Source organism: Cydia splendana, chromosome 26, assembly GCF_910591565.1.
Source record: "Cydia splendana chromosome 26, ilCydSple1.2, whole genome shotgun sequence".
Taxonomy (NCBI): domain Eukaryota; kingdom Metazoa; phylum Arthropoda; class Insecta; order Lepidoptera; family Tortricidae; genus Cydia; species Cydia splendana.
Genome location: NC_085985.1, coordinates 4,860,330 through 4,875,683, shown reverse-complemented (window position 1 = coordinate 4,875,683; position 15,354 = coordinate 4,860,330). Strand labels below are relative to the sequence as shown.

Genomic DNA, 15,354 nt, shown 5'->3' with positions numbered 1-15,354 from the left:
GTAATGAAATAGTTATTTGTTTTACAAGGGGGCAAAGTTGTTGTTTAACCTCTCGTGCTAATAGTAATAAGTATTGATTCCCGAGCAAGCGAAAGATTCCAAAATTGAACCACAATCGTAGCGAGTGTTTCGAAAAATGGGATCTTAATCTTGAGCGTTGCGAGTTTCAAGGCACGAGAGTTTTAAAGAAATTTTGCTGCCGAGTAAAACACAAATTTCATCTCAAGCAGTTAACAATCGGTGTATCTTTTTCCGATCCAGATGTTTGCAAAAAATGCCTTGCGAATTTAGATATTTGCCGGCTAAGTAGAAGCAACGTATTCAGTCGATCGATCAAATGCAATGTACCTACTTATTGCAAATTGAATGAGAATTATTGGAGTCGTTTTTAAAGGCCATAATTGCCATAAAACTGGTTTGATGGAGGCTGCAACTAGCTCCATGAGTAATTAATTACATGATAACCTACGGTCCGACGGCTAGCAAAAAACAAGGTTGTTTTATAGAATGTCATTACTTTTAGAAAAACGTGTAGATACACGCCCCACCGGGAAAAACACCCTTGATTTGTGTCGTACATTAAGAAAATCAGTCAATTACGTACCTTAATCATGAGTAATAAAGTACATTTATGAAATACTTAGTTTTCCAACGCAAATTAATTGGGTTGTTATACATGGTGGGACAGAGGTCCAATTATAAAAGTAAAAACTAGGTAGTTTAGATGTTATGTTTGATAAGTAGAACTTGCAATAACCGAGGTTACCTACCAAAATACTCGTAACTTTTTACCCAACTCTGAAAATTTAGTTAAATGCATGTACATTTCTGATGTTTACCATTGTATGTTTGTCCGTATCACGTAATTTAGCTGCAATTATGTAGTTTTTTAACGTTTTGACTTTAAAATACAAAACAGAATTTAATCTTAATTGCTTAACGATTTGGGTCGGATAATCGTGATCTTGATGGTCGTTCGAAAATGCTTCTTATGACGCAGGAAATAAAAAATAGAACGACTAGTATTTTGCTTATTTCAATTAGTAGGTAGGTATTTACTAATTACGTAGGTAGGTAAGTATTTTGATTTGGTGTGATTTTAAACACGGGGCCTACTGCGAACTTCGAAATTTGTGTATCTCTCTATACCTAACTCAAATGCAAGCCCGAAATGAGTTGTAGATGGACGCATTTCAAATTTCGATGTTTGCAGTGAACCCCCACATTTTCTCTCATAAGACCAAATAGCCACTTTTGTTGGAAACACACTATTTATAGGTAGGTACAGTCAAGTGTAAAAATATGGGTGTACACAACTTAATTACTTCGCTAATACTTAATTAATTCGCTGACATAAGAGCTATGGGACATATTTTTGAATATGATTTGTGCTCCCATATGTACTAACACGTCGTATCATCCAATGATGACTTTTTGTAAACACAAGCAAAAGGGCACTGGTTATCAAATAAGACATTAAAAGCTCATACTCACCGATAAGATTAATAAGTCTTCTTTTTTTAAACTTATACACTCGTCACTTAAAAACCACAATTATAAAACACTTAAAACCACACAACTTTTTTCCTATTTCCTACATTTATTTCCTTATTGTTAATGATTAGTTGATATGTTTTTAATGCGCGAGTGACCGTTCACGCGTCGGAAGATGGACTGATGATGTCAGTGAGTCGACTTCGTGTTCATGTATTATGAAACCCGGTTTTGCCCGCTACATCACACCGCGATTTACTTTTAAGAAACAAGGTTTTCTGTGTGAAATATCTATCTATTTCTCATTAATTATTTTTCCTGTTATGTGAACGAAGAAACACGGATAACATATAAGAACCCACTTATTCATAGCTTATTTGGAAACAAATATCTTTGTTAAAGATCTCATTAATTATTTTTCCTGTTATGTGAACGAAGAAATACAGATAACATGTAAGAACCTACTTATTAATATGTTATTTTGAGACTAATATTTTTGTTAAAGATATCATTAATTATTTTTCATGTTATGTGTACGAAGAAACACTGATAACATATAATATACGAACCCACTAATTCATAGGTTATTTTGAGACTAATATTTTTGTTAAAGATATCATTAATTATTTTTCATGTTATGTGTACGAAGAAACACTGATAACATATAATATACGAACCCACTAATTCATAGGTTATTTTGAGACAAATATTTTTTAAGGATAAGTATTCATAATGAAACGGCTACCGTTTCATTTGTGTACATGTGTATATGTGTACGAAGAAACACTGATAACTTTTAATATAAGAGCCCACTTATTCATAGGTTATTTTGAAACAATTTTTTTTTATTAAAGATCTTATTAATTATTTTTCCTGTTATGTGAACGAAGAAATACAGATAACATGTAAAGAACCTACGTATTAATATGTTATTTTGAGACTAATATTTTTGTTAAAGATATCATTAATTATTTTTCCTGTTATGTGTACGAAGAAACACTGATAACATATAATATAAGAACCCACTAATTCATAGGTTATTTTGAGACAAATATTTTTTAAGGATAAGTGTTCATAATGAAACGGCTACCGTTTCATTTGTGTACGTGTGTATATGTGTACGAAGAAACACTGATAACATATAATATAAGAACCCACTAATTCATAGGTTATTTTGAGACAAATATTTTTTAAGGATAAGTGTTCATAATGAAACGGCTACCGTTTCATTTGTGTACGTGTGTATATGTGTACGAAGAAACACTGATAACATATAATATAAGAACCCACTAATTCATAGGTTATTTTGATACAAATATTTTTTAAGGATAAGTGTTCATAATGAAACGGTAGCCACTAATTACTAACAAACAACATTAACTGACCACCGATTATAGTTCACCAACATCTTTCCAAGCCAACGTTCAAAAATAGTAGGTACATTGTGTATTACATAGATCTAGTATAGGTATATATTTAATGAATACCTTGACATAACTGGAGACCGAAGAACGGCGGCTACGGCTACCTCGCACAACGTATCAGAGCTGCGATACAGCGAGGAAATGCCGCCAGCATCCTTAGTACAATGCCTCAAAGGCCTATTTTAGATCTAAGCTAGCTAGCTTCAATTTCGTTTAGTAATATCACATATCACTGTATATATCTCGGTTGTAAATAAATGATTTTTAGCAATAAAAAAATACCTTTAAACGAGCAATTCTTGTTTATTTATATATGTATATATGTCGGGGATCTCGGAAACGGCTCTAACAATTTCGATGAAATTAGCTATATGGGGGTTTTCGGGGGCAATAAATCGATCTAGCTAGATCTTATCTCAGGGACAACGCGCATTTATGAGTTTTTATGTTTTCCAAGCAAAGCTTGGTCTCCAGATATTGTGTATAATCTGTATTGAGTGCGATTTAACACATTTGGCAAACCCCTCCACCCCCTGGTGTGACCTCACATTTTTTCAACGTAATCGGCAAATCGAATTAAGTAGGTTGTCCTACCTATAGTATTAATATTTTATCAACATATTTTTGAAAAAATAAATATTTGTAATTTTATAACCCAAACTGATTTGGAAAGGAAATAAAACGAATAAAAATGATTATCGTTCCAAAAATTTGTTTTTTAACTGTACAGCGAATTAAATAATTTAAATAAGTTAAAGTGACGTCACATAGTTTGTGACTCTGCCCCTCCCCCCTGTTACAACATGTCACATTTTTTTCTCAACTGCCAACTAATATATGCCTTGTTGCCTGACTTAAATATTAAATAAATAATATAAAGGTAAGGCATCAAGCCAAATCAGAATCCTAAGCGAAAAGGGATTCTAAAAGTGATGGGACGACTAAACGGGGAGGTACGAAAATGATAATTCAAAAAAGTATAGGATTTTTAAAATTTTCTCATATATTTTTTACAAACACCTATTTTAAAAAGCAAATCAATACTAGTTGTTACGGAAACATGTACCTTCAAGGTATTAATACTATAGCACACTTATAAGTTCAATAATTCATTAACCTTTTGACCGCCACAGTCGGCTATAGCCGACAAAGGTTACTGTATAAAATAAACCTTAATACATGCCAATAGTTTACTATTGCTTGTTATATAAAATAGTTGTGGCGGTCAAAAGGGTGTATGCGTGAAATATTATAAAAATATTAAAAATACGCACATCACCAAAAAAATACATTTTAAATATACCTAACTATCGATTAATTCATGGTTATATTAACACTTATCTAACGTGTATAGAATACACAAAAAATGCACATAAACGAAAATGGACTAGTTCTTATATCTTGAAGGTAAACGATTCCATATGTATATATATTACAATATATATATGTGCCGTTTCCACGCAAAAAGGTGCCACATTATGTCCTTTTTTCTGGAAACGACACATTAACAAATCACTGATTTAAACTTTCACGATTTTTACATCACATTATTAAATTGAACAACGGGACTTCATCGCATATTTAAGTTTTACGATTTACCTCCGACGTTTCAATACGCGAGTCCCGTTGTACAATTTAACAACATTAACAACATTTACCTGTCGATGACCGATTTGGATCGTGGATTCCGAAATGACAGAGATTGTTGGCTTCTTAGGGCAAAGGCCGAATTTTAAATCTAGAGCAAAGCGAGGGACCCTAGATAAAATCCTAAGCGTAACTAGGAATTCTATAATAGTGTAAACCAATGTGAATTCACTAAGTGTCGTTATTGTCTAGTTATTATTCCATAGTATGAAATTAGATAGCCGAAAATCTCTGCCAATATCTTAAATCCTTTTAAGAAAGGCCTGAGACCTAAATTCGTACAAATCATAAGATTTCAATCAAATATGGGACATTATCTATGAAAAGGGCCCTCATTGTCGATGGCATTATACGCACAGCGTCGCGCGGCATTGTATTTATATCGGAGCATCGTTAATAATGGCGTAAGCGCCATCGACAATAAGGTCCCTTTTCATAGATAACGTCACATAATTATATTTATTTTCAATAACAACAGAGTACCTTTTACCTTTGTTTTATTTTAACCCTTTCAATATCAAGAACGTTAAAGGCATCTTGAGTCGTGTCGAAATTAACCGTGCAAGTAAAGTTTATCTATAATTGCTAGCCAGTAATGATGTCAGCATGTGTGTGAAATAATACGCGGCCAAAAGGTTAAAACAAAACATAATTAAATAAGCGCCACTTGCACCATTCCACTAACCGGGGTTAACCGGTTAAACCTGGAGTTACCATAGTTACCAGTACAATTTGACACTGGATTAACGATTTAACGGGTTAACCCCGGTTTAGTGGGATGGTGCAAGTGGGCCTTAGTGTTCAATTTTGTACATAACGGTATATGAATGGATGGCGTAATATTTGCAAAAATATGTTGTATTTTTTCGTTTTCCTTGTAAAACGAAAGAGACGCAACATATTTCCGAAAACGGCCTCGGACGTGATTGTATATCTGTATAAGTATTTACAATACATTTAAGCTAGTATATTTTGCGCTAGATATATTTGTAATATTACATTGTCACTAAACGAACAACACAACACCATAATATCAGAGAATAAAATTATAAAATAGGGGTGGCTAAAACAATAACTGCATTCCTGTTGCCAGGGAGGTTTTGGGATTATACTGAGCAACTTTTACTATGGGACCAATCCCGAAATCGCGAATTTTTTTTTACCCTCCCATAGAAAATGGACCAGCCAAAATGTATGAAACAGCCAATTTTTTTTTCCTGTTTTCAAGGTTGGTCCCGTAGTAAAAGTTGCTCAGTATAATCCCAAATGCTCCCTGGCAACAGGAATGCAGTTATTTTTTAGCCATCCTGTATTTATTTTAAACCAAGACGTACCAAATTCGGAACCATGCTGCATATTGCATACACATTGGTGTTTATTTGTTTTAACCCCTCAAGTCCCGTGGACGCGATATCACGTCGGAAGAAAAATTAAAAGGCTAAGACTCGAGCAGCTAACACATTTTTATTTAACCCTTTGACCGGCACAGTCGGCCATAGCCGACAAAGTTTAAGTATAAAATGAAACCATAATACATTGAAGGCAGGAGATCACGCGGTCGTTCACCAATAAGATGGACCGATCAAGTTAAAGACTCGTCATCCTCTGCTTTCTGCACGGTCGTCAGAGACGCGTTGGACAGAAACCGGTGGAGACAGATCATCCGCTCCAGATGCAACCCTGATACTAACCACGATCCTCAGACATGAGGGACCGACCAAAGAGAATACATTGAAATAAACTACTATTGCATGTTATATAGAAAAGATGTGGCGGTCAAAAGGATACATTTTATTTATACAACGAAGCACGTAAAAATCTGGGACACCCCTTTTGGCTCTAAAAATAAGTTTGTGTCAGATATTTTTGCCCACTTTTTTGTGTAAGATATTACGTGTATTATAACCCTATTCTCTGATAATACCACAATATAAAACTCACACCTAATTTAATATTATAAGCAGTGCTATAATTCATTTATATTCGCCATTTATAATAATCAAAGAGAATTTGAAATAGAGAGTTACTGTCATGGTAAATTATGTATCTACAGTACATTTACTGCCATCTTTCGACAGACGATTAAACCTGTTAGAACGCCATTTGACTTTGATCATTATTCTTTCACTGATATGTGTTGTTAAATATTAATATTAACGCCATCTACTCCAGAGTAGGCTGGAGATTATGGCGCCATCGAAAAGATTGCACCATACCTTTGGCATGGCCTATAGTCGAGTAGAAGGCGTTAATATTAATATTTAATAAGTTAACACATGTCAGTGAGAGAATAAGGATCAAAGTCAAATGGCGTTCTAACAGTTTTATCTTCTGTCGAAAGATGGCAGTAAATTTAGTGGCTACATAATTTACTTTGACAAACCGTCTCTATACACTCTATTCTCTTTGTAATAATTAAGTCGCTTAACTTCAAACTCGGGTAAATCCATCTGTCGCGTAATCACGCGATTTTGGTATTAAGGTATATAATTGCTGAGGGTCGTTTGGATTTACCCGAGTCTGAAGTTAAGCGACACAATTTTCAAGTCAATCGAGTTCCTTTCCAAATCTCAGTTCAGCGATGGGAGGGTTAAGACTGCGTCGACTGTCCAGTGGCGCCGTTAGGGGAATTGTTTTTTCTAATAAACCAATTAATTTCTGTACAACTGTCACAAAGAGTATTCCCCACGGAACAATGTATACATTCTTTACTTAATAATTAATTCATACGAACCAAGAAGGCAATTAATTCGTTTTATTCAAGCCATAAATGAGCGTTTCTTTTCTTTTTTGCCATTTTTATATGTTGTGACCTTTTTTGCCACTTTTGTGTTATTTCTAGTCAGGATCGCGAGCCCTTTTCATCATTATAGGAGAAAAAAAATGGCCTAAAATTTCCATACATTTTTCAAACTTTCCTTTTTGTTACCGCCATACAAAGTATATGGGGAAATGGTAGGTAACACAATAGGAAAAAACTCTGGGACATTTTTTTATCCCATTAGGATCGAAAGAGCTCGTGATTCTGAGTAGAAATAACACAAAAGTGGCAAAAAAGGTCACAATAAATAAAAATGACAAAAAATAAAAGAAACGCTCAAATATGTTCAGCGGCGCTAGCACGGTCGCATTTTTATAGCTTGTCACCATGCCTGTCACGTTCTAATAAGTATGTAAGTGCGAAAGTGACGGGCATAGTGACACGATAAAAATGGAACCATACTGCGCCCGCTGGAAAAATTACATAATTCATTTAATCATAGTTATAAAAAATAGCATTTATATAGCCGTTGTAAATACTTACTCAACGTTTATGAAATTATGCCGTATAAATAACACTTGCACTGCGTATGCTATCAAAATCGTTGCAGACTTTTCTTGGTCTGACTATAGAAGGCAGTGATACAGTACTTATCACAAACTTACTATAGTTGTGTTTAACACTCGCTGCACGCGAAGCAATTAAAACCAAGGCACGGAAACTGGTTTATTTTTCAAACCGGTTTCGTTCATTCACCCGGGAACGAAATTTCAAACCGGTTTCGTTTATTCACCCGGGCTCGAAAAAGATTTCGTTTCCGTTTGCGGTTACCGGATAAAGAACTGTTCTATGGAGATACTGATTTATGCCAAATTCGTTCGCCTTCCGTTTTTGTGGCCGAAATTAACCGGTTAAATTGAAAATACCGAAGCGAGAAAGAAAGAGTAGGTATCGCTATCTCTTTCACGTATGACAACGAGTTTTTAAAACGAGTCTCTGAAAGTCGAGAGTAACCGGTATTATATCGTTCCCTGCGAACCATAAAATTCCGTTTCCTCTTCTTACCGGTTAGGAGAGAGAACGTAATTGTTTAGTTCGCGTTCCATCAATCAACCGGTTTTTTAATGAACGAAATAACGGTTTTGGAACGTTTTTAACAGGTATTTCGATACCGGTTAAAACTGATTAAAACAGAGACAGGACGCCACCTGCCGCAGGTAGGTGCGACAGAGAGCACACTACATATTCGCGAGAGGCGAGTGTTTGACACAACTATAAGAGGAAAAGTGAACTTTCTCATCAATATAAGTACTTCGAATTCCGATTGACAGTTTCCTTCTTCAATACATAAAAATATTTCTTTTAGTTTCATGTTTAAGTCCAAAATTAACTATCGAAGTCAAGCATTTGATTTAAAACCTTATTCCAAACGAAACAAAGTCTATTTTAGTTTATACTTGGATACCAGTAAAAAAAAACTCCAAGCACTTGATTTTGAACCTTCCTCCGAATACAACAGAGTTGTAAATCCCGTGACTCTTGACATATCGATTCATCAAAGTTTAATTCCATCAGTTTAATGTCCGTTACAACTAGATGGCGCTACGCGTCTAAGCGACAATGACTTACGCTAGTTAACCTAAGGTCTATAATACAATTTACAGGTTTTCGTGTAAGAAGTGAAGCAGGGTGGCTTCGTAGTGCTTGGCGGCGTGCATCGCGCGCAGGGAGTGCCGTTCCCCTGGGTATACCTGAGAACAAATAATCAATATGAGATGGTTTGGTAGCTTAGAATGGGGTTGGCAACTGGCAAAGGTTTGCATAGATGGCGTCATCATAGCTTGCCCCTATTTCTATGAGATTTGGCTTAAAGGGCTGGCATCCAGGGCATAAAATTCCATTAAAAAAACAAAAATTTTACACAATTCTAGGGATTGTCAGGGCAAGCTATGCTGGCGCCATCTGCTAAATACTTCGACCGGCCAACCCCATTGTCAAAGGTCAAAATTTTCAAACTTTTGGCAACCAAAGTTACTTCAAAATGATTTGGAGCCGTACAGCGCCATCTTTGTATCAAAGAGGGCCCCATCGTTGTTTTTATTTTTTTATTTCTTATTTTTAACCCTTCGTATGCCTTTGTCAAAATTTTTCTACTGATTTAATAACCTCGAAACTAAATTACAATCCAAATTGTGTGGTACGTATACGGGACAAGGCTAGGAAAGGTTAATATGAACTTGCAGTTTTGTCTATGGTACTATCAAAATTTAACCCATTCACACTTATAAAAGTATGAAATTTTGAAAGTAAAATATATTTAACTCATACAAGAAATGGTTTTTATATTTGTATGGTACCTGGACCCGGTGAGGTTTGCCGAGCCGAACCAGCTCGGACAGCAGCGCCGCCGTGTGGCAGAAATGGACATTTTCGTCGGCCAACCCGTGGATGATTAGTAGGCGGCCCTCCCTGCAGAAAATAGTAGATTGTTAACCAAGGGATGAAAGGTAAGGTTGACGAAATATAAAGAGAGCCGATCTCTCGAACAAGTTTGAACAAGATCGGCTCACTTTATATTTCGTCAACTGTATCTATTTACGTGATATTGACAATAGTTTGTGTCAGAATACTTTTTATTTCGAATACGAGGAAAGTAAAATACCTGCGTAATTTATACAACATAAGTAAGGGTGGTATTCCACCTGTCCAATTTCTTAGTCCAATGTGCATTGTGTCTCACTCTCCCACTAAGCAAAATATGAGACGCAAATACACATTGGACAAAGAAATTAGACAGGTGGAATACCACCCTTACTTATGTTGTATAAATTACACAGGTATTTTACTTTCCTCGTATTCGAAACCGGTTTGAAAAATAAACCGGTTTCTGTGCCTTGGTTTTAATTACTTCGCGTGCAGCGAGTGTTAAACACGACTATAGTAAGTTTGTGATACTGTACTGTATCAGTCACTGCCATCTATAGTTAGACCAAGAAAAGTCTGCAACGATTTTAACCGCATACGCAGTGCAAGTGTTATTTATATCATTGGACAAAGAAATTGGACAGGTGACACCCTTAACCAGAATTTAGGTACTGTTTATAACTGTACTTACTGGTCAGGGAAGAAGTAGGCCGTGTAGGCCGTGTCGTACAGCCGCCAGCACGTCACCCTACTGTCTATATAACGTTGAACAGTACTCACTGGTCAGGGAAGAAGGGCGCGTGCGCAAGCACGGAGGCGCGCGTGTAGGCGTGCGGCGCGCGCGCCGGGAGCCCCATGTAGCGCTCCGTGTAGGCCGTGTCGTACAGCCGCCAGCACGTCACCGGAGCCCCGGCCACGCATACGCGGAAGATGTTCGGCCGCGTCGCTAGACCGAGCAGCGATAAATAACCACCTGAACAAAAAATACACAATGAATACATAATAAAATACAAGCTAAAAATATTAGGGCCACTTGCTCCATTCACTAACCCGGGGGTTAACTGGTTAAAACTGGAGTTACCATGGTTACCAGTATAATTTGACACTGGGTTAACGGTTTAACCGGTTAACTCCAGGTTAGTGGGAAGGTGCAAGTGACGTTTAGTGATTTTACATACAAAACCACTAGCAGTATTAGCTTGTATTTTATTATCCAATATTTAGGCCCCAATTCCAGGTTTCAAATTTTAAAAAATATACCAATTTCTTGTCAACTTAAATGTATGGCTCACCCGGTATTGTATTATCCTAGCTCTAAGTAGGTATACTGTTTTGCATGGTAGGTTTTAATGTAAATTGTACTCTAACATTAGTATTAAAATGTTGTTACCAGGGCTCGGAACCTGTATTTTTTAAAAACCCCGAATTAGCCCAATATTTTGAATTATTTTATAATCTTTACGTAGGACTGAATCATGTATTTAGATAACAACTTTGTGTTAATGGATTGTCCTATTAATAATGAAATAATAAACCGAAGAACAAAAAAAACGTAATTATACCGGTATTTTTGTATGGAGCAAATACCGGTTTCCGACCCCTGGTTGTTACTAACTCTTGTATGGGTCATGCCTGAATTAAATAATTATTTTATTTCATTTTAAAAACCACGGCAACAATACTTTGCAAATTTAACTAGTAAATGATAATTTTAAAACACTACAAACAGTTTAAGTAGCCGGAAAAATAAACCATAGACTACAGACAATAACATGTCACTTAAACCAAACCAGTAGAGGAGAAGTACGTATTACCTTTTGACCGCCACAATTATTTTATATTACACGATCTAGTAAACTTTATAACAATGTGTTAAGGTTCATTTTATACCATAACCTTAGTCAGCCATGGCCGACTATGGCACTTTTCTCTACCCTTAATCAATTAGAAGATAAGAAGAAATCACTTACCGTAACTCCAGCCATGTATAGCAACCCGCTCCATGTCTATGCAGTCTGTCTCTTTCGCCAGCCACTGCAATACCTCCACCTGAACAAAAATGATATTTTATTAAATAATAAATTGTTAACTCGTGGCAAATAGCCTTCTACATAGATGTTTGGAGCATTTTTTAAATCATGCCTACGCACTCCTCGCTTCACTCGTCGTCGCACGTTGGTTTTTTCTATCAGTATTTTCAGGTGGTAGTCGCTTTTCGCAAAAGTTGGTTGGTTGGTTGGTCTTCGTTTCAGCTTGGGCAAAAATGCTTACGCATGTCCGGATGTTCTCCTCTGAAGGTCGCATTACTTAGTCAACCGATTCTCGTAAAATTTTATGAGCAGGGTCGGTAGTTAGATAGATTTTTCTGTGGTTTCGTTTTTTGTAAAATGCCCAAAGTTGTAGAAATTGGAATAAAGAATAAATTTCTACTTAGAATCACGAGCTCTTTCGATCCTAATGGGATAAAAAATGTCCCAAAGTTTTTTTCCTATTGTGTTACCATTTTCCCATACACTTTGTATGACGGTAACAAAAAGGAAAGTTTGAAAAATGTATGGAAATTTCAGGACACTTTTTTGCTCCTGTAAGGATGAAAAGGGCTCGCGATCTTGACTAACGCTCATCTATCCTATAGGATCCTACCATCTATGTCACCAATGGACAGTTACCTGATCGTCCAACTCGACTTGCCCCATCTTGCCCCGGATGGCCCCCTCCCAGGCGCGGCCCCGGTGCTTGGAGCCCCGCGAGTCAATGGCCACCACGTTGAAGCCGCGCGCCGCTAGCATATGCATGCGCAGCTGTCTTATACCCTGCAAATAATACACAATTTAAATTTGAACAAATATTTAGAACAAATAAGGACCTACTTTAGGGTGGTATTCCACCTCTCCAATTTCTTTGTCCAATTGTGCCAGCATTTTTAGCTACAAATAGGGGATATTACTGCAATGTTCTGCCGCCAGAATGCAGCCCTACCGACTCTAGTAAATTCATAGACTAACTTATACATACTGTGCCTTAAACTGTTTTTGACAAGTTTTCACAGTCAATAAAATATGACATTGATGCATCAAGGCGGTTTGTTAACAAGAGCATACCGGTAAACGCGAAAATCGAAATTTAGTTATGTGCCTCTTTATCGCTCGAATAAGCAAGAGTGTCAGAGAGGCAGAAACCGAACTTTCGATTGTCGTGTTTCACGGTAGGCCATGTGATTGACCTAGTGACGCATGATGTGTCATTGATGATGTCAATGAGCTTTGTTTACTGTATGTGCTAGTGGTGCCACCTACGCAGAGCTTTGCCTAATATTCCCTATTGTGCCAGCATTTTTATGGCTACAAATTGTTTAGTAATATACAGTCAGCAATGTCAGAATCAAATCAATAATGAAAGTGGCAAAATATGTCTTCGGAACACATTTTTATTTCAATGGTACAGTCACCACCAGGTATATCGGAGTGGCGAAGGTAATCACAAATATCTGAACACGCATCTATTGTCAAGTGTGTGTTCAGATATATCTGATGGCGACTATAACTAAGGCGTGTGATATATGTATTTGGCCAGTTTGGCCGACATTGTTTACCTATTTAATGATGCTTGTATCTTATAGCTGTTACAGACATGACATGTTCACCTTCGACCACAGAATAAATAATAGTACTAGGTACAGAAGACTCACTCTCTAACAAAACGCGTCTGTTACGATCAGCACAGATATGGCCGCTAGGTGGCGACAGCGCCACGCGCGGCTCATGGCAAACCCCAAAATTGGGGCCGGACGGATGTACTTTTAGCTACCTGTAGCAAAGCGACGAAATCGCGGAGTGAGCCACGCCTGCTTGGGCCGCAATCACAGTCACAGTCTATAAAACAATACAGTTGTTCGACGAAGCCGTCTAGACAGGGCAATCGTGCAGGGTACGAGGGGCGAGGGGTGGGTCGCGTTAACCCGAGCTGTTTGTAGCTCGGTTTACTTAGAGGGCTAGCGTGTTTTATTTGAAATCATTGTGTTGGTGTGTAAAAGTCTGTGACCAGGGCTCGGAACCGGTATTGAAATATTGTTCCAAAGCCGTAATATAATTTCGTTCATTAAAAAACCGGTAAATTGAGGGAACGCGAACTAATAAAATACGTTCTTTCTCCTAACCGGTAAGAAGAGTGAACGGAACTTTATGATTCGCAGGGAACAATATAATACCGGTTACTCTTGGCTTTCGGAGACTCTCGGTTAAACTCGTTGTCATACGTGAAAGAGCCAGCAATACTTACTCGTTCTATCTCGCTTCGATATTTTCAATTTAACCGGTTAATTTCGTTCCACAAAAACGGAAGGCGAACGAATTAGGCATAAATCAGTATCTTAATAGAACAGTTCTTTAACCGGTAACCGTAAACGGAAACGAAGTCCTTTTCGTTCCCGGGTGAATGAACGAAACCGGTTTGAAAAATAAAACGGTTTCCGAGCCCTGCCTGTGACAACCCTGCTGTGTTCTTTTACGGTGTCGGCAATACGGCCAGTGTAGACGTGCCTCGGCCGAAGCGGTGCGCGCGAGGCACGTTTTACACTGGCCGTATTGTGCGCGGGGAAATTGCCTCGCGCGTATGATTGCTCTGTGTGGACCCGGCTATTTACGCAAACATCAAAGGCGTCGGTCCACTGTTACTTTTACACTGTGACGGTGTACAGAGTGCAGGAGGCTACAACCCCACTTTGTAGCTGTTGGTGACGGTCTGTACCTCGGGGCCGCCGTACACGTGCAGCACTGTGGGCCCGCGGCCGGCACGTGCGCGGCGCCACAGCGTGCAGTAGGCGGGCAGGCCGCACGAGAGGCGCGTCGTGAAGTGTGGACGATCCCTCACTGGTGACTGACGTGGCTCACCTTGTAGCTGTTGGTGACGGTCTGCACCTCGGGGCCGCCGTACACGTGCAAAACGGTGGGCCCGCGGCCGGCACGTGCGCCGCGCCACAGCGTGCAGTAGGCGGGCAGGCCGCACGAGAGGCGCGTCGTGAAGTGTGGACGATCCCTCACTGGTGACTGACGTGGCTCACCTTGTAGCTGTTGGTGACGGTCTGCACCTCGGGGCCGCCGTACACGTGCAGCACGGTGGGCCCGCGGCCGGCACGTGCGCCGCGCCACAGCGTGCAGTAGGCGGGCAGGCCGCACGAGAGGCGCGTCGTGAAGTGTGGACGATCCCTCACTGGTGACTGACGTGGCTCACCTTGTAGCTGTTGGTGACGGTCTGCACCTCGGGGCCGCCGTACACGTGCAGCACGGTGGGCCCGCGGCCGGCACGTGCGCCGCGCCACAGCGTGCAGTAGGCGGGCAGGCCGCACGAGAGGCGCGTCGTGAAGTGTGGACGATCCCTCACTGGTGACTGACGTGGCTCACCTTGTAGCTGTTGGTGACGGTCTGCACCTCGGGGCCGCCGTACACGTGCAGCACGGTGGGCCCGCGGCCGGCACGTGCGCCGCGCCACAGCGTGCAGTAGGCGGGCAGGCCGCACGAGAGGCGCGTCGTGAAGTGTGGACGATCCCTCACTGGTGACTGACGTGGCTCACCTTGTAGCTGTTGGTGACGGTCTGCACCTCGGGGC

General features: G+C 39.2%; 1 protein-coding gene across 1 annotated transcript in view; it reads right to left on the bottom strand.

Annotated features, from left to right (window-relative positions):
* Nucleotides 1-8,457: 8,457 nt before the first annotated feature.
* LOC134803530 (dipeptidyl peptidase 9) overlaps nucleotides 8,458-15,354 on the bottom strand; it is a 41,302-nt gene continuing 34,405 nt past the window's right edge. Inside the window, exons 15-19 of the mRNA XM_063776330.1 lie at nucleotides 12,420-12,563; nucleotides 11,721-11,799; nucleotides 10,531-10,723; nucleotides 9,684-9,795; nucleotides 8,458-9,077 (exon numbers count right to left, since the gene is read on the bottom strand). Coding sequence (XP_063632400.1) covers nucleotides 8,985-9,077; nucleotides 9,684-9,795; nucleotides 10,531-10,723; nucleotides 11,721-11,799; nucleotides 12,420-12,563 — 621 coding nt within the window. The 3' untranslated portion in view covers nucleotides 8,458-8,984. The remainder of the gene's footprint in view (nucleotides 9,078-9,683; nucleotides 9,796-10,530; nucleotides 10,724-11,720; nucleotides 11,800-12,419; nucleotides 12,564-15,354) is intronic.